At 47.3% G+C, this 24,842-nt stretch overlaps 1 protein-coding gene across 1 annotated transcript in view; it reads left to right on the top strand.

Moving 5' to 3' along the window:
- The first annotated feature begins 8,382 nt into the window (after positions 1-8,382).
- The window catches only part of SLC44A2 (solute carrier family 44 member 2 (CTL2 blood group)), a 91,375-nt gene continuing 74,915 nt past the window's right edge, over positions 8,383-24,842 (top strand). The window contains 1 exon segment of the mRNA XM_075343886.1: positions 8,383-9,075. Within this exon segment, the coding sequence (XP_075200001.1) occupies positions 9,033-9,075 (43 nt within the window). The 5' untranslated portion in view covers positions 8,383-9,032.

Genomic DNA, 24,842 nt, shown 5'->3' with positions numbered 1-24,842 from the left:
CATGACATAGGTTTTGTCACAATGTGACTGCAGGATAGCGAGGGACAGGGTGCTCCTATCCTATCCCTCACACTATGGAACCATAGGCTATCCCTAACCTCAGGAGTACCCCTAATGGTGGAGATGCCTGAGTCCCGTGCCTGGCTATTCTCCTGACCAGATCTAATCTGTTACCTCCCCCATCACCTAGGGAAGCAATGTACAGGAGTGTGATGGTAACGCAGATTAAAACAGATAGGGGAAAACCAAAATTTATATGCACTGCAAACTCACAGAAACAAACAGTAGGAGACTAAGGAGAAAAGCAAGAGCAGGAAGGTAGCAACAAAAAGACAACAAGGGTTAACACCACAAATACAGCAATAATGCACATCAACCCCCAGTAAGTCTGGATCACAACACCTTACTAGACCAGTATAAGTAAACTATAATGAAATAGTCCAGCCAGCATATATAGGAACCTGATTGGCTCCCCCACAGCATGTGATCAAAGAAGACTAACAAGCAGCACAGCAAAGATTAACTCTTGCTACTCTGCCTAAGCCTGTGTGTCAACGCCCACATCTCTCTGTGCTTATCACGGACCTCAGAGAAGTTAGGCAGAATGCTAGAATCTGTAGTTTCCACAGATCCTGGCGCCGCCATGACAGTTGGCGATGCCTGCAAAACTCTCCTTCTGACGGGTTTAGTACTTTTGTTTTCTTATCTCCTTCGTCCTATGTAATTGTATATACCATATTGTTCTGTTCCCATTTTGTATCATCTTTGTATATTTTGTATTTACTCATGAGCTGGAATCAGAGGCGTATATACTATATGCTCACTGTGAGTTCCCCAGTAACTGGCCTAGTAGTGGAAAAAGCCACAACCTCGTTGTCATGCGGTGTTCAGGTCCAGACACATTAGGTGTCACGGCGGTGTCAGGCTCTGTTCACACTGCAGAGCCTGAGAGGCATCCTGAGATCTCCTAATTGTTCAGCCAGAGCCGGGCGTCGGCTGTTTCATGTGCTCTGTTCCTCAGTCCTGCAGGAGCTAATTCCTGCTGATCTGGGGAGCTCCGGTAGGTGCTCAGGCTGCCAATTGCCAATCAAAGTCATCTACATCCTATAAGATCCTTGATCTCACTACTCAGTGCCAATTATAGCTTCAGCTTTTGTTCCAAGCGATACTGGTCTTATTGGTGAACCTCTTGATGGTGATCTTTGAATATCATTGATATTGAGTGGTTCCCCTATTGTGTGTTACTTCATTCCCTTTTTAGCTTCCTGTGTGTTTTGAGTGCTATGTATGAGTTTCCGTTCTCCCTTGTCTGAGTCGTTTTGTGAGGTTTCGTTATTGGGTTCTCCGGTCCGCCGCAAGGGTGGGGGAGAGAGGGAGTAAAATCAAGGCTCAGAAAGGAATCAGGGTCACGCTGGGGGCTCGGACCTGGCTACCATCAAGCCTATCTCCGAGATAAGGGACAGCGCAGGGTCTCAAGTCTGAGGGCCAGCCTAGGGGCCCCTGTCCTGTCAGTACATACTCCGTAATACTCGTCCATTCTTCATTAGTCAATGCATAATTAATTGTCCTGATGATTGGAGTCAGAAGAGTACTCTTCGTGACACACTTCATGAATAAACACCAAATCTGTTTCATGTTTTACCCCTTTATTTTTAATTTTCAAAATATAAAAAGTCCAGCAGTGCCATGTATCATTGGGCAGACTGTTGAGTACTACCTATTCTCATCCCTTTACTATTGACATTACTAAGGAAGTGTTTGCATTAAAGCACTTAAAAGGGTTGGATACAGTCCTAGGAGACCTCAGAGTGTTACACGCGTGTTCTCAGGGCAGTTTGGGGTCTTGGAGTAGTTTTGATTTGCCTTAAATTGATTCACTGCACTTCAATTTCTTGAAAACATTCTGAAAAGATGAAGAATCTGAGCTTCAGAAGATTGTCTACTCTCTGCTCTGCTGATCCTCTCTGTCCTCGCCTGAATCCCCGATCCCCTGCTCTATGGTTGCAGCTTCTGGAGGATAGAGGTGGTGAGGTGGGCAGAGACGTGCAGGTGACAGCGGTGGAGTACGTCTCATTTGGAAGTGGTTAGCATGGGCCTTATAGTCATTAAAAAAGGATCCGCCGCAATGCCAGACTTAGGGGCACTTTGCAAGCTGCGACATCGCAGGCCGATGCTGCGATGCCGAGCGCGATAGTCCCCGCCCCCATCGCAGCTGCGATATCCTTGTGATAACTGCCGTAGCGAACATTATCGCTACGGCAGCTTCACATGGACTCACCCGTCCTGCGACCGTCGCTCTGGCCGGCGACCCGCCTCCTTATTAAGGGGGCGGGTCGTATGGCGTCACTGCGACGTCACACGGCAGGCGGCCAATAGGAGCGGAGGGGCGGAGATGAGCGGGATGTAAACATCCCGCCCACCTCCTTCCTTCCGCATATCCTACGGGAGCCGCAGTGACGCTGGTAGGAGATGTTCTTCGCTCCTGCGGCTTCACACACAGCGATGTGTGCTGCCGGAGGAGCGAGGAACAACATCGGACCATCGCGTCAGCGTAATTATGGATTACGCCAACGCTGCACCGATGATACGATTACAACGCTTTTGCGCTCGTTAATCGTATCATCGAGCCTTTACACACTACGATGTCACATGCGATGCCGGAAGTGCGTCATTTTCAATTTGACCCCACCGACATCGCACCTGCGATATCGTAGTGTGCAAAGCCCGCCTTAGATCTAAGAGTAAGAATGAAAACAGATAAGGTATTTCCCATTGAGTACAGCGGCTCATGTCTCAGCTTGTCACATAACTATCTTCTGAAGAAACTGCGACGTTTCCCCTCCATTGTGATAGTGACCACGTCCCCTACATTGTGACAGAGACCACATCTCTCTAATGTGATAGTGGCCATGACCTTCCAATGTGATAGTGACCACGTGCGCTACACTATGATTCTGACCATGTCCTTCCAATGTGATAGTGACCATGTCCCCTACACTGTGACAGGGACCACATCCTTCCACTGTGATAGTGACCACGTTCCTGCAGTGTGATAGTGACCACGTTCCTGCAGTGTGATAGTGACCACGTTCCTGCAGTGTGATAGTGACCACATCTCTCCACTGTGAAAGTGACCACACTATGAGAGGGACCACATGCCTCCAAAAAGACAGTGACCACATCCTTCCAATGTGATAGTGGCCACGTCCCTCCACTGTGATCGTGACCATGTCCTTAAACTATGATAGTGAACACATTCCTCCACTATGATAGTGAAAACGTTCGTAATACCACCACACCATGACTGATTAATACCACCACACTGTGACTGAATAATACCAGCATACTGTGGCTGAATAATACCACCATACAGTGAATGAATAATACCAGCATACTGTGGCTGAATAATACCACCATACAGTGACTGAATAATACCACCGTACTGTGACTGAATAATACCACCATACAGTGACTGAATAATACCACAATACTGTGACTGAAGAATACCACCATACTGTGACTAATTAATACTACCATACTGTGACTGAATAATACTACCATACTGTGATTGAATAATACCACCATACTGTGACTGAATAATACTACCATACTGTGATTGAATAATACCACCATACTGTGACTGAATAATACTACCATACTGTGACTGAATAAAACCACCACACTGTAACCAAATAACACTGTTATACAATGACTGGATAACACTATTGTGACTAGTATGGAGTCCCACAGCCCAGTGTAGACCCCAGGCGTGCAGTCTCTGTCTCTATAAGGATGACCATCCCTCAGGTCTGTTCCTTCCCCCCATTGGTTCAATGGCGACTGAGGATTTGTTATTTTAGTCAGCGCTCTCCCCCTTTTATATGGATGATTTGGCTGCTGTGCCCTCCCCATATGTCCTCCGTGTACTCTGTATATGCGATGCATCCTGTGACTTCTCAGCGACTATGAGGAATATCTGGACACTTGTGGGGGTGAACTATTTTTAATTATGCCAAATGTATTGTTCCTTTGTTCGTTGAGCAAAGGGACATGGGCCAATGTTTCAAGTGGGACTATCTGGTGCCCTTTTTGTATGCTAACTTGTGGCATGCCTGCTGATTACAGATTGCATCAGCCCCCTGCGGTATTCAAGTCTACTTCATCTGGAAGACAATTGATCTAGAGAACAATAAGGTATCTTCCATGATTATCTCCTCCCAATCCTGTGGGGCACAATGCCCTGATATAGGAGCTGAGGGATATAAAAAGGGACCTGCTCCTAGCAAGGGTGATTCTACAAGACTTCCCCCAATCATGTGGGAAACAATGCCCTGATATGGAAGCTGAGGGATATAAAAAAGGGTCCTGTTCCTAGCAACAGTGATTCTACAAGACTTCCCCCAATCCTGTCAGAAACAATGCCCTGAAATGGGAGCTGAGGGATATAAAAAGGCACCTGCTCCTATCAGTGGTGATTTTACAAGACTTCCCTCAATCCTGTGGGACACAATTCCCTGAAATGGTAGATAAGGGATATAAAAAGGCACCTGCTCCTATCAACGGTGATTCTACAATACTTCCCCAATCCTGCGGGGCACAATGCCCTGAAATGGGAGCTGAGGGATATGAAAAGGGATCTGCTCCTATCAGTGGTGATTCTACAACACTTCCCCAATCCTGTGGGACACAATGTCCTGAAATGGTAGATAAGGGATATAAAAAGGGACCTGCTCCTATCAACGGTGATTCTACAACACTTCCCCAATCCTGCGGGGCACAATGACCTGAAATGGGAGCTGAGGGACATAAAAAGGGATCTGCTCCTATCAGTGGTGATTCTACAAGACTTCAGCCTAGGGACCATGGTTCCAGCTGGAGGATTACAGAACTGCAATAAACAGTACAATTCGTTCCTTGCCTCTTGGATGGTTCACCTCGATGATAAGTGGCTTCCAGTCACATCTGGCACCGCTGATCTTTGGGGAATCCCCGGTTTCCGGAGAGTAGAGAATATTTATGATCCCTCCAAGCCCCGGCTTCTGCTCTGCCTGGTTCTGACACCAGTCGTGGAGATGAGCACGAGCAGTGGCGTCAGACAGCTGCTTATCTCCGTAACAATGAAGAAATCAGAGCAGACACGGTTACTCTCAGGGCAGGGAGTGCAGCTGAACGGGAAATTTACATGTCAAATATCTGCAACTTTATCTGCTGAAGCAAATGTGGTGAGATAAGAGCCGAGACTGCAAATGTCCAGTCATCCGACAGGCGCAGACATGACAGCAATGGGAAATATGTGACAGGCAACAAGATGTGAGAGGGGAGCAGAGAAAAGGAGAGCGGGGTCAGGGTGGTCACAGACAGCATGGACAGTGGAGATACACGCCATACAGGGCATATCTACCGTATATCACTACTGCAGGAGTATACACTGCTGGGAGGAGCTATGCGACATGGAGGATGCCCCTCTGGCCACAGAATGACAAGTGGGAGGAGCTATGGGACGTGGAGTCTGCCCCTCATACCACAGGGTGACAGTCAGGAGGGAGGAGCTATGTGACATGAAGTCTGCCCCTCATACCACAGGGTTACAGTCAGGAGGGAGGAGCTATGTGACATGGAGTCTGCCCCTCATACCACAGGATGACAGCCAGGAGGGAGGAGCTATGTGACATGGAGACATGGAGTCTGCCCCTCATACCACAGGGTGACAGTCAGGAGGGAGGAGCTATGTGACATGGAGTATGCCCCTCATACCACAGGGTGACAGTCAGGAGGGAGGAGCTATGTGACATGGAGACATGGAGTCTGCCCCTCATACCACAGGGGGACAGTCAGGAGGGAGGAGCTATGTGACATGGAGTCTGCCCCTCATACCACAGGATGACAGCCAGGAGGGAGGAGCTATGTGACATGGAAGATGTGTAGCGCCCCATGGGACAGGTGGTTAACCTACTCGTTGTCGGGCCGTTTCGGGTTGTCACGGGGTGGCCTTGCTTGGTTCCGTTGCTCTGAGGTGTACAGTAAAGGGTGGGGGAAGCAGGGTGTAAGGAGAAGTTTGTCGTGACACCACCTGTGGTATGTGGCCAGGGGATAGCCACCGCTGCCGGGTTCCTCCCCGGGGCAGGTGTTATGGCAGCCGGGATGGTGTCGCTCCCCACAGGTTTGGCGGACCCCGGGTGGATGATGAGAGTTATAATGGCTGTTAGCGCCTAAGAGCTTGGCGGCGGTGCCGGTAAGGACGAGCCAACACAGTCTCTGCGGGGTCAGGGTGTAGTTTACTCACAACCTCAGCCGCCAGCCCGGTCACACTGCTCACTGCCGTGATGGGCTCCGGTCAATACCACGCAGGTAAGGAGCCAACACTGGTGTTTTGAGAGAGGAGAGAGTGTCCTATTTCTAGGGTGTCCCCCTCGGGTAGGTACCCCGGCAGAGCTCCCGCTCCAGGCCCCGGGCCCAGTAAAGTCCAAGTTTTCCAGAGATGTCTTGCCAGAACTATGGTCCTGACGGGTCTGACCATGATGTGTGTGTGTCGTGCCTATTTCTACCCCAGGTGGCTGGCTTCAGTAACCGGGAAGTCCCATGTATCGTGATGGCCACCCCCCTGCCTACCCTGAGCCAACCCACCCTATGTGAAGGCTCCTAAGCTATGTAGTGTGTGAATGTGGAACACCGGTGATTAACCCCCTCCTTACCTGATAGATACCGCACCTTAATTGAGGCGCAGTACCCTGTGGCTACCAGAGCCTCATGGGTGCCACAGATGCCCCTCCTACCATAGGGTGACAGTCAGGAGGGAGGAGCTATGTGACATGGAGTCTGCCTTTCCTACCAGAGAGTGAGTCAGGAGGGAGGAGCTATGTGACATGGATCTGCCCCTCCTACCACAGAGTGACAGTGAGGAGGGAGGAGCTATGTGACATGGAGGATGCCCCTCTGAGCACAGGATGACAGTCAAGAGGGAGGAGCTATGTGACATGGAGCCTGCCTTTCCTACCAGAGAGCGGCAGTCAGGAGGGAGGAGCTATGTGACATGGAGTGTGCCCTCCTACCAAAGGGTGACAGTCAAGGGGGAGGAGCTATGTGAGAGTCAGAAGAAAGGAACTCTGGGACATGGAAAATGCTCCTCCCACCACAGGTTGATAATCAGGAGGGAGGAGCTATGTGACATGGATCTTCCCCACCTACCACAGAGTGACAGTGAGGAGGGAGGAGCTATGTGATAGTGTGACAGTCAGGAGGGAGGAGCTACGTGACATGGATCTGCCCCACCTACCACAGAGTGAGTCAGGAGGGAGGAGCTATGTGACATGGATCTTCCCCACCTACCACAGAGTGACAGTGAGGAGGGAGGAGCTATGTGATAGTGTGACAGTCAGGAGGGAGGAGCTACGTGACATGGATCTGCCCCACCTACCACAGAGTGAGTCAGGAGGGAGGAGCTATGTGACAGTGTGAAACTAAAAAGGGAGGAGCTATGTGACAGTGTGAAGGTCAGGAGGGAGGAGCTATATGACTGTGAAGGTCAGGAGGGAGGAGCTATGTGGCAGTTCTACATAGCTGGGGACCCTTCCTTCCCCCACCAATACATTATTCGGCCCCTGTGTGTCCAGCACATCACCCATACCATGCCCCTGGTATATACAATGCCTGTGCTGATGGCTGCGGCCTCGCCCTCCGGAGGATCGGGTTATCACTGAACACATGGAGCATTAACTATACATGAGGACAAGGCAGTGACACCGCCGGGGATGTAACTGTGCTGATAACACGTAACCCACTCCACATTCACGCCTAATGATCACTGATGACACCAGAGAAGCAGGAGGACAGAAATGGCCGCGTTGCTCTATTAAGAGATAATATTTTATAAACATTTTTATTAAAAACCATTAATATAATTTACCACAAGTTAAAAATTCCATATCCGTAAATACCGGGCGATTCTCCCTCACTAATAAACAGGGGCTGCTCATTCTATACAGCCCGCGCCTATTCCTGTACATGTGACCCCGTATACTACAGAATAACAAGGGCAGGATTATCATCATTTACCCCATGCCGCTGTACATAATAAAGTACAATAATCATGAACAGTGCAAGGCACAGACAGTGCAGGAGGAGCGAGGACCCTGCATATACTATACCTGCAACAGGCGGCATCATTTATTTCTATACATTTCTAGACATCCCCTTTAAGCAGTGAGAGCAGATCCCTCATCTCACTGTATCAGGATGCTTGTATCACAGGAGTCACTATAGTCTCCGCCCCTTCATTCCTATTGGTGAGGGGTCTGCAGGGTGTGGCATCATTGGACAGGGTGTGGGCGTGTCCGGCTGCTGCAGAGTGACATCTGGTGGAGCAGAGCAGAGGGGCTGAGGAATTCACCGGGAGGGGCAGGGGGCAGCGGGGACACTACAGCCTGCAGGCACTGAGGAGACACTGAGGAGACACTGAGGAGACACTGAGGAGACACTGAGGAGGCACTGAGGAGACACTCAGTGAGGAGACACTGAGGACTGGAGACACTGAGGAGACACTGAGGAGACACTGAGGAGACACTGAGGAGGCACTGAGGAGACACTCAGTGAGGAGACACTGAGGAGACACTGAGGAGACACTCAGTGAGGAGACACTGAGGACTGGAGACACTGAGGAGACACTGAGGAGACACTGAGGAGACACTGAGGAGACACTGAGGAGGCACTGAGGAGACACTCAGTGAGGAGACACTGAGGAGACACTGAGGAGACACTCAGTGAGGAGACACTGAGGACTGGAGACACTGAGGAGACACTGAGGAGACACTGAGGAGACACTCAGTGAGGAGACACTGAGGAGACACTGAGGAGACACTCAGTGAGGAGACACTGAGGAGGCACTGAGGACTGGAGACACTGAGGAGATACTGAGGAGGCACTGAGGAGGCACTGAGGACTGGAGACACTGAGGACTGGAGACACTGAGGACTGGAGACACTGAGGAGACACTGGAGGATACAGGACGAGAGCTAGCACTATAGAGGGGCCGAGACATGGAGGATGACACAGAGAAGACCCCTCCTGATGGAGCTTATGGTAAGAGGCGCAATACAACTACACAGCTGGGATGTATAGAACAATGATAACGAAGAGTGTTATACTCCATATGTCTCCTCCTATTACTCCGCACTACATCAACTCCTCTTCATATATCCTCCCTATATCCCCTCCTATTACTCCATATATCCTCCCTATATCTCCTCCTATTACTCCATATATCCTCCCTATATCTCCTCCTATTACTCCATATATCCTCCCTATATCTCCTCCTATTACTCCATATATCCTCCCTATATCCCCTCCTATTACTCCATATATCCTCCCTATATCCCCTCCTATTACTCCATATATCCTCCCTATATCCCCTCCTATTACTCCATATATCCTCCCTATATCCCCTCTTATTACTCCATATATCCTCCCTATATCTCCTATTACTCCATATATCCTCCCTATATCTCCTCCTATTACTCCATATATCCTCCCTATATCTCCTCCTATTACTCCATATATCCTCCCTATATCTCCTCCTATTACTCCATATATCCTCCCTATATCTCCTCCTATTACTCCATATATCCTCCCTATATCTCCCCCTATTACTCCATATATCCTCCCTATATCTCCTCCTATTACTCCATATATCCTCCCTATATCTCCTCCTATTACTCCATATATCCTCCCTATATCTCCTATTACTCCATATATCCTCCCTATATCTCCTATTACTCCATATATCCTCCCTATATCTCCTCCTATTACTCCATATATCCTCCCCTATATCTCCTCCTATTACTCCATATATCTTCCCTATATCTCCTCCTATTACTCCATATATCTTCCCTATATCTCCTCCTATTACTCCATATATCCTCCCTATATCTCCTCCTATTACTCCATATATCCTCCCTATATCTCCTATTACTCCATATATCCTCCCTATATCTCCTCCTATTACTCCATATATCCTCCCTATATCTCCTCCTATTACTCCATATATCCTCCCTATATCCCCTCCTATTACTCCATATATCCTCCCTATATCCCCTCTTATTACTCCATATATCCTCCCTATATCTCCTATTACTCCATATATCCTCCCCTATATCTCCTCCTATTACTCCATATATCCTCCCTATATCTCCTCCTATTACTCCATATATCCTCCCTATATCTCCTCCTATTACTCCGTATATCCTCCCTATATCTCCTATTACTCCATATATCCTCCCTATATCTCCTATTACTCCATATATCCTCCCTATATCTCCTATTACTCCATATATCCTCCCTATATCTCCTCCTATTACTCCATATATCCTCCCTATATCTCCTATTACTCCATATATCCTCCCCTATATCTCCTCCTATTACTCCATATATCTTCCCTATATCTCCTCCTATTACTCCATATATCCTCCCTATATCTCCTCCTATTACTCCATATATCCTCCCTATATCTCCTCCTATTACTCCATATATCCTCCCTATATCTCCTCCTATTACTCCATATATCCTCCCTATATCTCCTCCTATTACTCCATATATCCTCCCTATATCCCCTCCTATTACTCCATATATCCTCCCTATATCCCCTCTTATTACTCCATATATCCTCCCTATATCTCCTATTACTCCATATATCCTCCCCTATATCTCCTCCTATTACTCCATATATCCTCCCTATATCTCCTCCTATTACTCCATATATCCTCCCTATATCTCCTCCTATTACTCCGTATATCCTCCCTATATCTCCTATTACTCCATATATCCTCCCTATATCTCCTATTACTCCATATATCCTCCCTATATCTCCTCCTATTACTCCATATATCCTCCCTATATCTCCTATTACTCCATATATCCTCCCCTATATCTCCTCCTATTACTCCATATATCTTCCCTATATCTCCTCCTATTACTCCATATATCCTCCCTATATCTCCTCCTATTACTCCATATATCCTCCCTATATCTCCTATTACTCCATATATCCTCCCTATATCTCCTCCTATTACTCCATATATCCCCCCTATATCTCCTCCTATTACTCCATATATCCCCCCTATATCTCCCCCTATTACTCCATATATCCTCTCCTATATCTCCTCCTATTACTCCATATATCCTCCCTATATCTCCCCCTATTACTCTATATATCCCCCCTATATCCCCTCCTATTACTCCATATATCCTACCCTATATCTCCCCCTATTACTCCATATATCCTCCCTATATCTCCTCCTATTACTCCATATATCCTCCCTATATCTCCTCCTATTACTCCATATATCCTCCCTATATCTCCTCCTTTTACTCCATATATCTTCCCTATATCCCCTCCTATTACTCCATATATCCCCCTATATCTCCCCCTATTACTCCATATATCCTCTCCTATATCTCCCCCTATTACTCCATATATCCTCTCCTATATCTCCCCCTATTACTCCATATATCCTCCCTATATCTCCTCCTATTACTCCATATATCCTCCCTATATCTCCTCCTATTACTCCATATATCCTCTCCTATATCTCCCCCTATTACTCCATATATCCTCCCTATATCTCCTCCTATTACTCCATATATCCTCCCTATATCTCCTATTACTCCATATATCCTCCCTATATCTCCTCCTGTTACTCCATATATCCTCCCTATATCTCCTATTACTCCATATATCCCCCCTATATCTCCTCCTATTACTCCATATATCCTCCCTATATCTCCTCCTATTACTCCATATATCCTCTCCTATATCTCCCCCTATTACTCCATATATCCTCCCTATATCTCCTCCTATTACTCCATATATCCTCCCTATATATCCTCCTATTACTCCATATATCCTCCCTATATCTCCTCCTATTACTCCATATATCCTCCCTATATCTCCTCCTATTACTCCATATATCCTCCCTATATCTGCTCCTATTACTCCATATATCCTCCCTATTTCTCCTCCTATTACTCCATATATCCTCCCTATATCTCCTCCTATTACTCCATATATCCTCCCTATATCTCCTATTACTCCATATATCCTCCCTATATCTCCTCCTATTACTCCATATATCCTCCCTATATCTCCTCCTATTACTCCATATATCCTCCCTATATCTCCTCCTATTACTCCATATATCCTCCCCTATATCTCCTCCTATTACTCCATATATCCTCCCTATATCTCCTCCTATTACTCCATATATCCTCCCTATATCTCCTCCTATTACTCCATATATCCTCCCCTATATCTGCTCCTATTACTCCATATATCCTCCCTATATCTCCTCCTATTGCTCCATATATCCTCCCTATATCTCCTCCTACCGTATTACTCTATATATCCTCTCCTAAATCTTGCTTTCTCCTTATACCCCAGTCTCGAGATGTCGTATCTTCAGATTTCTTAATGATATGCTCGTGGTTTCCTCCTTTCTCCTCACATCGATTTCGTCACTTGTGCTTCATATCTAATGTTATCTTTACATATTTTATATCAGCCATGCCCAATAAGTTTGCCTGTACAAACCATCTGACGTATATGGGGCCTCCTGACTCTCGTAGATATTACGATTGGGATAGGGGAAGAGGGCTCGTACATGTTGAATTTCGCCCCTTTTATCACTGTAGAAGATAAGTTGATATCAGGGTCGTGAGACAACAGTCTATTACTATTTTCCCATTGAGAAGAGCGATTGGCCAAACGAGTGTTCTCCTGGCCTCTATTGAGGGTGTGTGGTTACCTCCATGTCTATCTTCATTTGGTAAAGAATTCTCCTGTTATTTTTTGCCTCCATTTCTCGAGCCTTGACTTATTCCTCACTTTACGACATTGATTTCTGTTCAGTAACTTGGACAACCTTCTCCAGATCTTTGGCCCTTGTTCGTTGAGCTATGGTCATGCAAAATTAAATATAGTGCCGCCTTATAATGCTGGTACATATACAATATGTGCCAACCATCCTTAAGCCTTCGCCCTCCAGGAGTAGTGCTGTCTTCATGCTATTACTTCAGACATGAATGTCCATAGTTGTGGGTTCGTTTTAGGCACTAAACATCTGTTCCCGATAAGTCAATGACATCTTCAAAGGTAGTGTTTCCCCACATTGGTTGTCTACACATACAGGGTCCATGCAACGAGACCAAGAGAAAAGGGAACTTGAGGGAATGACACATGGTGACTTTCTTCTACTTGAAAATCATGTGCAATTTCCTCACAGTCTTCTCTCACAACACGACAAATAACACCCAAAGTGTGGTGAGATATATAGGGCCTACGCCATATAAGTCTCACACCCTATGAAATATAAAGTAGTAATTAAAATCTGTTGATTCCACAGTCTACATGGCATGTCATCTCTCTGTCTCGCTTTAGATAACCAGAGTTCTGGGTTGTAGGCCCGTACTGGCCAACATCTGTAGGTCTCACACTATGTGTGTCCAGATTTGTGAGTTGAGGGCCCGTATTGACCGTCATCTGTTGGTCTCAAACTATAGATGTCCAGAGTTGTTGGTCGTCATCTGTAGGTCTCATACTCTGGATGTCCAGATTTGTAGGTTGAGGGCCCATATTGACCGTCATCTGTAGGTCTCACACTGCAGATGTCCAGCTTTGTGGGTTGAGGGCCCGTATTGGCCGTCATCTGTTGGTCTCACACTATAGATGTCTAGAGTTATGGGTCGACATCTGTAGGTCTCACACTATAGATGTTCAGAGTTGTAGGTTGAGGACCAGTATTGGCCATCATTTTTAGGTCTCACACTATAGATGTCCAGATTTGAGGGTTGAGGGCCCATATTGGCCATCATCTGTTGGTCTCACACTATAAATGTCCAGAGTTGTGGGTTGTCATCTGTAGGTCTCACACTATAGATGTCCAGAGTTGTAGGTTGAGGACCGGTATTGGCCATCATTTTTAGGTCTCACACTATAGATGTCCAGATTTGAGGGTTGAGGGCCCATATTGGCCATCATCTGTTGGTCTCACACTATAAATGTCCAGAGTTGTGGGTTGTCATCTGTAGGTCTCACACTATAGAGGTCCAGATTTGTGGGTTGAGGACCCGTATTGGCCATCATCTGTGGGTCTCACACTATAGATGTCCAGAGTTGTGGGTTGTGGGACAACAGAGCTGTCATCTGTAGGTCTTATACTGTAAATTATTATTTATTTTTAGAGCACCATTGATTTCCTGGTCCAGTGCATGAGCTGGGGTTACATACAAACTAACAATGACAGACTGGTACAGAGGGGAGAGGACCCTGCCCTCTCACAGTCTACAGGATGATGGGGAAGGAGACAGTAGGTTGGAAGGTTGCGCCAGCTTCGATGATGAGGTGACATCGTGGTCATTGCATGCGTCAGATTTCGAAAAGAAATTGGTTTTTATGCTCTGTCTGAAAGCTCCTAATATGGTGGATAATCGGACGTGTTTGGGCACAAAATTCCAGAGGATGAGGTATACTCTGGAAAAGTCTTGGAGGTCATTGTGTGAGGAACGTAAGAGTGTGGAGGAGAGGAGAACTTTAATCTAGATATCCAGAGTTGTGCGTTGTAGGCCTATATAAACCGTCATCTGTAGATGTCCAGAGTTGTGGGCCTGTAGAGCCATGTCATTTTTGTGTTTGTAGAAGTCCAGATTCCTAGGTTGTGGGCCCTCGTGGCTGTCATCTGTAGGTCTCACACTAGAGATGCCTAGAGTTGTAGGCCCAAATGGTCCATTAGCTGTCGGTCTTACACTATAGATGGGTAATGTTGGGGGCCGATATGGCTGTCATCTGTAGGTCTAACGCTATAGGTATCCAGAGTGGTGGGTTGTAGACCCATACGGGCTGTCATCTGTAGGTCTCACACTAGAGATGCCTAGAGTTGTAGGCCCAAATGGTCCATTAGCTGTCGGTCTTACACTATAGATGGATAATGTTGGGGGCCGATATGGCTGTCATCTGTAGGTCTAACACTATAGGTGTCCAGAGTGGTGGGTTGTAGACCCATACGGGCTGTCATCTGTAGGTCTCACACTAGAGATGCCTAGAGTTGTAGACCCAAATGGTCCATTAGCTGTCGGTCTTACACTATAGATGGATAATGTTTGGGGCCGATATGGCTGTCATCTGTAGGTCTAACGCTATAGGTGTCCAGAGTGGTGGGTTGTAGACCCATACGGGCCGTCAGCTGTAGGTCTCACACTATAGATGTCTAGAGTTGTGACTTGTGGGCCCACACAGCTGTCATTTGTAGTTCTCACAATATAAATGTCCAGAGTTGTGGGCAGATATGGCTGTCATCTGTAAGTCTAACACTAGCGATGTCTAGAATGGTGGGTTGTAGACCTATACAGGTCGTCATCTATAGTTCTCACTTCTTACAGCTTTGATCCTACAGGTCCCTCTACTACTACTACGATATCCCTTGGGTATACTGAACTCATTCTGCTATTTACCAATCTTGGGATCCATAGATCACTTTCCATGATGTACAGAACCTAAAGGAACATCCAGGATTCTGTTATAAGATGTAGCTTTCACAAATGGATCTCCACCCATGTCGGTTACACCGTAGTATATTTTCCTCTGCAATGCAAGGGCTCAACGCCAATATGCTCCTGGCTTCTGTGCCCGTATGTCGGTGATATATTGATAAAGCTTAGTCATCCCTTTTTCGAAAACAACAAATAAGGGGCAGTAGGGCTATGTGTTCCTCCCAGCTTGTCTGCTCATTGTTCTGCAGGGTATAAGTGCAGTGTTGACAGGATATGGGTTAACACCTCTGCATGGCACAATATTTACATGGATGATGTCATCCTTGGTATTGAGGCCGCTGGCCGGTGACGTTGTGCTGCCACGTAGTGGTCACAGCGGGTATATCGCTCTTCAGCTGTGGTATGAGCATAGTCGTGAGTGATACGATGTATGATTGAGTGATAGGATGTATTATTCTTCATGAAGACGCATGGGGTCAGCTTACCCAAACACAACGCGCTTCTCGGCATTTGGCCAATAGTTATTCTTATCAACCCAACCCTGACGGATGCTTATTTTAACCGAAAACAAAAGGACCAGAAGTTGAAATTACAGATGTGTGATCCTTTTGTCTCCTTGATGTCATCAGCCTTAAAGGGGTATTCCAATCTAGACACATGATGACCAGAGAGGTAGTAGCCACACGGCCGCTCCGCCTCGCCTCCGTTTCTTGACCTTTGCCTTGTTTGACTACACCCCTTCACGGTAAATTCTGCTTCTACTTGAAGGGACTTCTCGACCTTGACTAAGTAATCTTATACTCGCTAATTCTCCTGGGGAGACATTTAACAAAAAAAGGGGGGGGGGTCTCCTGTCTCCTGAGTCCCAATCCAACACTCCACTGGGGCGCCTCTGCAGACCACATCCCAGAATTGGTCCGGATGTCTCACGGAGTTTTGTACAAACCTGACTATCATGACAGCATCAGACGCTGTTCACATTACAGATCCGGATACTCCACCCTATGGTTTCTCTTGTTCTTCTGACCTATGCAGGCAGGCTCGGGCATCGACCAGCTGTGGGCTCATTCATGGTCAGGATAGCAAGAGTTACCCTCTGCTAGCCTGCTTTTTACTTCTGGGATCACATGTTGTTGGAACCCTTTAATATTGTCTCCCTTCCTATTTAAGATGGTGGAATCTGTCTTCCCATGCCCACTATAGTTTATTGCTGTGTTGGTCTGTGTGCTGTTGTGTACCAGTCCTGCTGGTGATTTAATTGCTTTGTGCTTGGAGTTGTAGTGGCGTTCTCTCGTCGTCTTGTTGTTTTTGCCCTGCTCTTATTTTTCTCCTTACCTCTTTTTGTCTTATACGTCTGTGTGAGTGTGCAGCGAGATAGGCTTTTGGGTTCCTCTGTTTCTGTGGGCTTTATCACATTCCTGTCCTGGCACTTCCTTGGGGTTAGGAGAAGGGGTTATAAGGGCAGGGCTGGTCAGAAGCAGGGCCAAGGAGGCGGTTCAGGCATCCTCACCTTTAGAGGTAACTGAGATCATGGATATCTAGGGCCCCCTAGAAATGTAGTATAGTTCTCCTGATTAGCTACGTCTCATACCTCATGTTCTCATGCGAGGGATCATCCGACGCACCACAGTGGTTACAACAGAGGATGGAAAAGGGTAGACACTAACCTGTGTCTACACCCTACGCAGATCTTGCCACCGTCACGTGCCTAGTCCCCAGATGTCCCTCCACTCACTCTGGCAAGTGTGAAGGCCGGTGAGTGCACTAGACTACACCACTACAGTATTAAGACACAAAGGAAGACAGACAGGGAGACAAAGACAAAAAAGGATATACTACCACTTCCACAGTCCCTGCTTTCTCCATAATCACCATGACACCTGATACCACAAAGTTGACCCTAACAGGAACGAGGCCAGTCTCAAATCTGTACGTCTGGTCGGGGGTCTGTAATTAGTGAACGTTTGGGGGCACCGGTGCTGACACTGCTCTAGATTTGGGAATTAGAGAACTCCAGCCCCGTCCAGAACGGGCTCCTATCAACCCTCCACACAATATCGGCTTAAAATCAGTTCCCATGAGAGCCAGAAACCTACAGAAGACCCCAGGCTTTCCTTGTGTGCTCGCCTACTTGGCCTTGTGCGGTCTGACTACACATTGTTTGTAGTCTGTTACCATGGAGACACATAGGTCTGCATAGAAGCTGTAGCCACAAAATAGTTGACCATTTCTTACCGATTCCGTTGCTTCTTTTTATGATCATAAAAAAACAAATTTGCCCCTCGGAGAGAAAAGACGAGTCTTCAAGATTTACGTAGAGTGTTTAAGAAGAAAGCAGCGGGTGGGACAACTTTCCTGTTTCCTCTCAGGATAAAACGGAGCCTTACAGCCGCAGAGACTGGTCTCGTATATTGTGTAGGAAACAGATGTCGGCAGATTAAGCTCTAGAACGAAGAACCGAAAAAAACCCATTTCCTGTGAGAGCGGAATCTGAGATGTCTTCGGATCCGCTACCTACCTATAGATCGAAACCGCCAGATGTAACGTCCCGCGCCCCAGCGCAGAATCTGGGTCTTATTTTTGGGTCCCTCTCTGGCTTTAGGGCTTTAGGGCAGTGTACGTCCATCCACCGATAATGGAAATAAACGGGGACCACGGATGGTACCCCGCCGCGTCAATGACCCGGCCATGACAGCTCGGATCTCCCGCAGATCTGGTGTCTAGATCTTTGTATAAGAATAAGTGGGGGACACCCTAATCTAGACAATAAAAGCATCTCTATTCTTCCATTCATTGTTTGCATGTTTTAGCGAATAATTGGGGGGCACTGGTGGTGCCCCGACTGATCGATGACCCGGTCTTGTAGGCTCGGACCTCCTGTGAGTTTGATCCTTACTGAGGTTGCGCTGTGTTTTGTATCCAGAATCTTGGGTAGGGTGCACCGACAAGAGCGTCTTGATAAAATGAGTGAGTGTCTTGTTTTTTTTTTTATCCCTTATACTGTAAAAATCCCCAAATAAAAAGAACTTAAAGGGGTATGCTCAACTCCAAGATCCTACACCAATAGGTAAGATAATATTAACAAATGCTTCCAATTAGAAATGTAGTAAAGTTCTCCTGATTAGGTATATCACTTACCTCATGTTGTGATGCTCGCGCATGGGTTCATCAGACGCACCACTGAGGTTACAGCAGGGGATGGAGGTTATGCTCGTGGGGTCCACTAGACCAAAAGTACCGCTCACTTGCCTGGGGGAGTGAACTGGACCGGCCGCTGAGTCGTCACTACTGCCACTGGACGTGGCAGCAGGTGCACACACTGGTAAGCAGCGGCCAGCCCCAGGGAATCTGCGGACCCCGGAAACTGGCACCACAGACACAACAGTCTGTGGTGATAGAGAACAGCAGCCGAAGTCGTGGATTCGGCCGATATGGATACTTGTGGCAGCAGGTATCGTGGTAGGCAGCCGGCGTGGATACTTGCAGCAGCAGACTGATAATGCACTGAAACACAGATACAAATCAGCAGCAGACGACAGCACAAATACAGCAGTAGCACAATGGGACCTGAGAACTAGCAATGTAAGGAACTCGTTGCCCAGGCACCTTCCTTAAGGGGAGGGTGCCCTAAATACCTCCAACCTCTCAGCTGACCTGAGAGGCCCTTACAGAAGCGGATATCATGGTTGCGGGCCGGACTGGATATAGCAGCAGACTAATAATGCACTGAAACACAGATACAAATCAGCAGCAGAAGACAGCACAAATACAGCAGTAGCACAATGGGATATGAGAACTAGCAACGTAAGGAACTTGTTGCCCAGACACCTCCCATAAGTGGAAGGTGCCCTAAATACCTGCAACCTCTCAGCTGACCTGAGAGGCACTTCCGGGTCAGGGTGCGCTGGCCATTTAAGAAAAAGGGAATGTCCGCACCCTTTGGGCAGAACCATGAAGCCTGTGAGTTGTACACAGGCTCTGAGAGACAGGAGCATGGCCTGGGGATGGGGCAGCCACCGCAGGATGATTGGGCAGGTGAGAGAACTGATATCCTCACCAGGGGAGTGGCGCAGGACAGTGTGGGGATGCCGGTATGGGTGTTACAATGGAAAATGGTAGGAAAGCACTATCACTAACCTGTGCATACATCCTGAGCTCCTTATCGTCCCTAAGCGGGTCCTTCTCCCCGTCGCCATTACGTACCTTGTCCCTAGATGTCCCTCTACACACTTGGCTAGAGCAAAGGGCAGTGAGTGCACTAGACTGCACCACTACAGTAATAAGACACAAAGAAAGGAAGACAGACGGGGGAACAAAGACAAAAAAAAGGATATACTACAACTTCCACAGTAGCAGCCAAGCACCAAAACTCCAGCAGCTACCAAAAAAACCCATCCTCCCCCATCCTCCCCCATCCTCCCTCCAGGGTGGTCAGTTCAGAATGAATCTATAACCAGCATCAGGTGATGGCACATGTGACTATTTAAAGAGGATGGGAGTGGTCACAAACTGGCAGCACCTGAGCTAAAACTAACCAGGAACTGCCAGCAAGGAAAAAGTCATTAACCCTTGCTGCACCAAAAGAAAGCAACTAATTTTAATATCCAGGGTCTCACAAGTCAACGTGAGACTCAGATCCTAAACCTGTCACACGTCTCCCAAGGACAGTGACAAGTGCAGGGCATTGCAGCTTAGGTATCCATGGTTACGTAAACTCAGTGACAGTTATTTAATTGCTTGTGGATGTAACCATGGAAATGTAAGCTGCAATGCCCTGCACATGAGGTAAGTGACATAACTAATCAGGAGAACTATACTACATATCTAATTGGAGGTATTTGGTAATATTATTATAATGCTACTGTACATATTGAGATATTGGAGATGGGAATATCCCCTTTAAAGATAAAATGAGTGGAGGGGGGGGGGGCTCTGATGGCTGCCTGCCAGATGGATGACCCAGTTTGGCAGATTAGCCCACCAGGGGGTCTGAGATTTAGCGATGATGTCCGGAGCCTCGGGCAGGGTCAGCTGTCTGTCCATATGCTTCAATATACAGGAAAAAACTTTACCGTAGACATCTTTTCTCAGTTTCTATGCAGGCCTATGCGTCGCTATGGTAACAGACTACAACTAAACAATGTGTAGTCTGAGCCCGCAGTCATACGCTCTTTACCCTCTACTTCTTACTGATATAAATTGAGTGGGGTCAGAAGGGCGTGTGACTGCAGGATCAGACTACGCAGTGTTTTTGTAGTCTGTTACCATGGAGACACATAGTTCTACATTGAAACTCATCATTCATTCTGTAATTTAGTGGTGGTCCCACATTATCGCCTCATATGTATCTGTGTGATGTAATCTGAAATCCACATCTTGTAATATCAGGAAGTCAGGCTTTTTTCCCCCCATGCTTTATACTGCAGCTCTGCTTGTTTTTGCTAGCTCAGCATCTAGAGCGTCCGTATATAATGTACTGTGCGCATTATTCCTTGTATGTGAGGCATATATACTGGATGTGGACAGATATAGATAGTCATGGGGGAATAATGAGTAAAAGATGGAGCCCGGGGGTGAGGAACGGTGACGATGGGAGGGGGAGGGGTAAAAACAAAGGTAGGGCGGGGCCAAAGAGAAAATATATAGAAAGAGCTCTATTACTGTGCAGATGTTCCCTGTTATCAGCCTGTTGTCACATATCTGCACACTGCTGTGTGATACTGTAAGCTGAGAGATGTATCTAAGCCCTGTGTGATACTGTAAGCTGAGAGATGTATCTAAGCCCTGTGTGATACTGTAAGCTGACTGGTGTATCTAATTTCTGTGTGATACTGTAAGCTGTGAGGTGTAACCAAGCCCTGTGTGATACTGTCAACTGAGAGGTGTATTTAAGTCCTGTGTGATACTGTAAGCTTACAGGTGTATCTAAGCCCTTTGTGATACTGTAAGCTCACAGGTGTATCTAAGCCCTTTGTGATACTGTAAGCTGAGAGGTGTATCTAAGCTATGTGTGATACTGTAAGCCAAGGTGTATCTAATCCCGGTGTGATACTGTAAACTGAGAGGTGTATTTAAGTCCTGTGTGATACTGTAAGCTTACAGGTGTATCTAAGCCCTTTGTGATACTGTAAGCTCACAGGTGTATCTAAGCCCTTTGTGATACTGTAAGCTGAGAGGTGTATCTAAGCTATGTGTGATACTGTAAGCCAAGGTGTATCTAATCCCTGTGTGATACTGTAAACTGAGAGGTGTATTTAAGTCCTGTGTGATACTGTAAGCTTACAGGTGTATCTAAGCCCTTTGTGATACTGTAAGCTCACAGGTGTATCTAAGCCCTTTGTGATACTGTAAGCTGAGGTGTATCTAAGCTATGTGTGATACTGTAAGCCAAGGTGTATCTAATCCCTGTGTGATACTGTAAGCTGAGAGGTGTATCTAAGCCGTGTGTGATACTGTAAGCTATGAGGTATCTAAGTCCTGTGTGATACTATAAACTGAGGTGTATCTTAGCCCTGTGTGATACTGTAAGCTGAGATGTGTATCTAATCACTGTGTGATACTGTAAACTGAGAGGTGTATCTAAGCCCTGTGTGATACTGTAAGCTGACAGGTGTCTCTAAGCCCATTATATACTGTTATGTAAGCTGTGTATCTAGTTTGCTGGGCTGTGTATCTAAGCATATTATGTGTGATATAATTCTGAATTCAGACCTCTGTATATGTCACTTTCCGAGCACAGGCTGAGATGCACGGGCCCCAAATCTACACCCTGATATCATATATGAGCCGTGCACCGCGGTCAGTACTCGGAAAGTGATGCACGGGGGTCTGAATTCAGCCTTAACTGGTGTATCCAAGCCTTTCCCATGTGATACTGTCACTGCTAGTGTATCTAATTCTCATATATGTGATATTGACTCCATGACAAGAGTATCTAACCCTATCATGTGTGGTACTGTGTGCTGAGCCGCTGTATCTAACCCTGTCATTTGTGGTACTGTGTGCTGAGCCACTGTATCTAACCCTGTCATGTGTGGTACTGTGTGCTGAGGCGCTGTATCTAACCCTGTCATGTGTGATACTGTGTGCTGAGGCGCTGTATCTAACCCTGTCATGTGTGATACTGTGTGCTGAGCCACTGTATCTAACCCTGTCATGTGTGGTACTGTGTGCTGAGGCGCTGTATCTAACCCTGTCATGTGTGATACTGTGTGCTGAGGCGCTGTATCTAACCCTGTCATGTGTGATACTGTGTGCTGAGGCGCTGTATCTAACCCTGTCATGTGTGGTACTGTGTGCTGAGGCACTGTATTTAACCCTGTCATGTGTGGTACTGTGTGCTGAGGCGCTGTATCTAACCCCGTCATGTGTGGTACTGTGTGCTGAGGCGCTGTATCTAACCCCGTCATGTGCGGTACTGTGTGCTGAGGCGCTGTATCTAACCCCGTCATGTGTGGTACTGTCTACTGAGCTGCTGTATCTAAGCATATCATGTGTGAGACCATTATATCTAAGGCTATTGTGTGTGGTACAGTCTGCTAAGCAGTGTATCTAAGTCTATCATACATGCTGAGCTGCTGTTTCTAAGCATATCATACGTGATATAGTTTGCTTACCTGCTGTATCTAAGCACGGCATTATACTGTGTGGTACAGTCTGCTGAGCAGTGTATCTAAGCCTATCATGTGTGGTACAGTCTGCTGAGCAGTGTATCTAAGCCTATTGTGTATGGTACTGTCTGCTGTGCAATGTATCTAAGCCTATCATGTGTGGTACTGTCTGTTGAGCAGTGTATCTAAGCCTATTGTGTGTGGTACAGTCTGCTGAGCAGTGTATCTAAGCCTATCATGTGTGGTACTGTCTGTTGAGCAGTGTATCTAAGCCTATTGTGTGTGGTACAATCTGCTGAGCAGTGTATCTAAGCCAATCATGTGTGGTACTGTCTGATGAGCAGTGTATCTAAGCCTATTGTGTGTGGTACAGTCTGCTGAGCAGTGTATCTAAGCCTATCATGTGGTACTGTCTGTTGAGCAGTGTATCTAAGCCTATCATGTGTGGTACAATCTGCTGAGCGTGTATCTGAGCCCATCATGTTTGGTACAGTCTGCTGAGCAGTGTATCTAAGCCTATTGTGTGTGGTACAATCTGCTGAGCAGTGTATCTGAGCACATCATGTTTGGTACAGTCTGCTAAGCAGTGTATCTACAGTGTATCTAAGCCGGTACAGTCTGTAGTGCACTATCACAGCAGTAGGTGGCGGTGTCCCCCGCTGTCAGCCCCCTGATAGCGCACAGCAGCTGAGCCCTCCTTCTTGTTGCCCCCTCTGGACCACCCCTGCCTCACATTCGCCCCGGCCTCTGCTCTGCCCTCCCCCTCCTCTGTGAATCTGACACCAGTTGGACCAGTTTGGAGGAGATTGAGAGGTGTAATTGGGTGACTGAGACCAGCTGACATGGGTGGGGGAGAAGACAGGCTGAGAAAATAGAGGCAGGCGGGCGGGGGAGGCAAGAGGGGAGTGGGCAGCCGGAGACACAGCAGCATGGGGGACCAGGAGAACTACTATGGGAAGCATGGTGAGTGATGGCTGGCACTGTGCATGGGGCACTATGCATGGGGCACTGAGGGGTGCGTGGTGCGTGGTGTACACAGATACCAGCGCTGCCTCCCCCCGGGATGTAGGGTGCAGCCACTAACCCCTGAGCACAGATGCAGCAGAGCTGAGGTTATTGGCACAGCTCCAGATGAGTTTATTTTGCATGGGACTGCTTTACTTTACCTCCCAGAGACGTGACGGCGCACAAATAACGCAAATGTGAGCGGTAATTACACCCCGCTACTGAGCCCGCGATATACTGAGCCCGCGATATACTGAGCCCCGCGGTCAGTGTGTGACTAGTACCTAGGACTGACTCACCTGTCTGATTATAACTAGTACAGGGGGGAGAGGACCCGATGGATATAGCTAGTGCTATGGGGGGAGAGGACCCGTCTGATATGACTAGTACGGGGGGGAGAGGATCCGTCTGATATGACTAGTACGGGGGGGGGGGGAGAGAAGAAGAGGATCCGTCTGATATGACTAGTACGGGGGGGGGAGAGGATCCGTCTGATATGACTAGTACGGGGGGGGGGGGGAGGATCCGTCTGATATGACTAGTACGGGGGGGGGGGGGAAGGATCCGTCTGATATGACTAGTACGGGGGGGGGGGAGAGAAGAAGAGGATCCGTCTGATATGACTAGTACGGGGGGGGAGAGAGGATCCGTCTGATATGACTAGTACGGGGGGGGAGAGAGGATCCGTCTGATATG

Source organism: Anomaloglossus baeobatrachus, chromosome 4 (genome assembly GCF_048569485.1).
Source record: "Anomaloglossus baeobatrachus isolate aAnoBae1 chromosome 4, aAnoBae1.hap1, whole genome shotgun sequence".
Taxonomy (NCBI): Eukaryota; Metazoa; Chordata; class Amphibia; order Anura; family Aromobatidae; genus Anomaloglossus; species Anomaloglossus baeobatrachus.
This window is presented reverse-complemented; position numbering and strand designations above follow the sequence as displayed.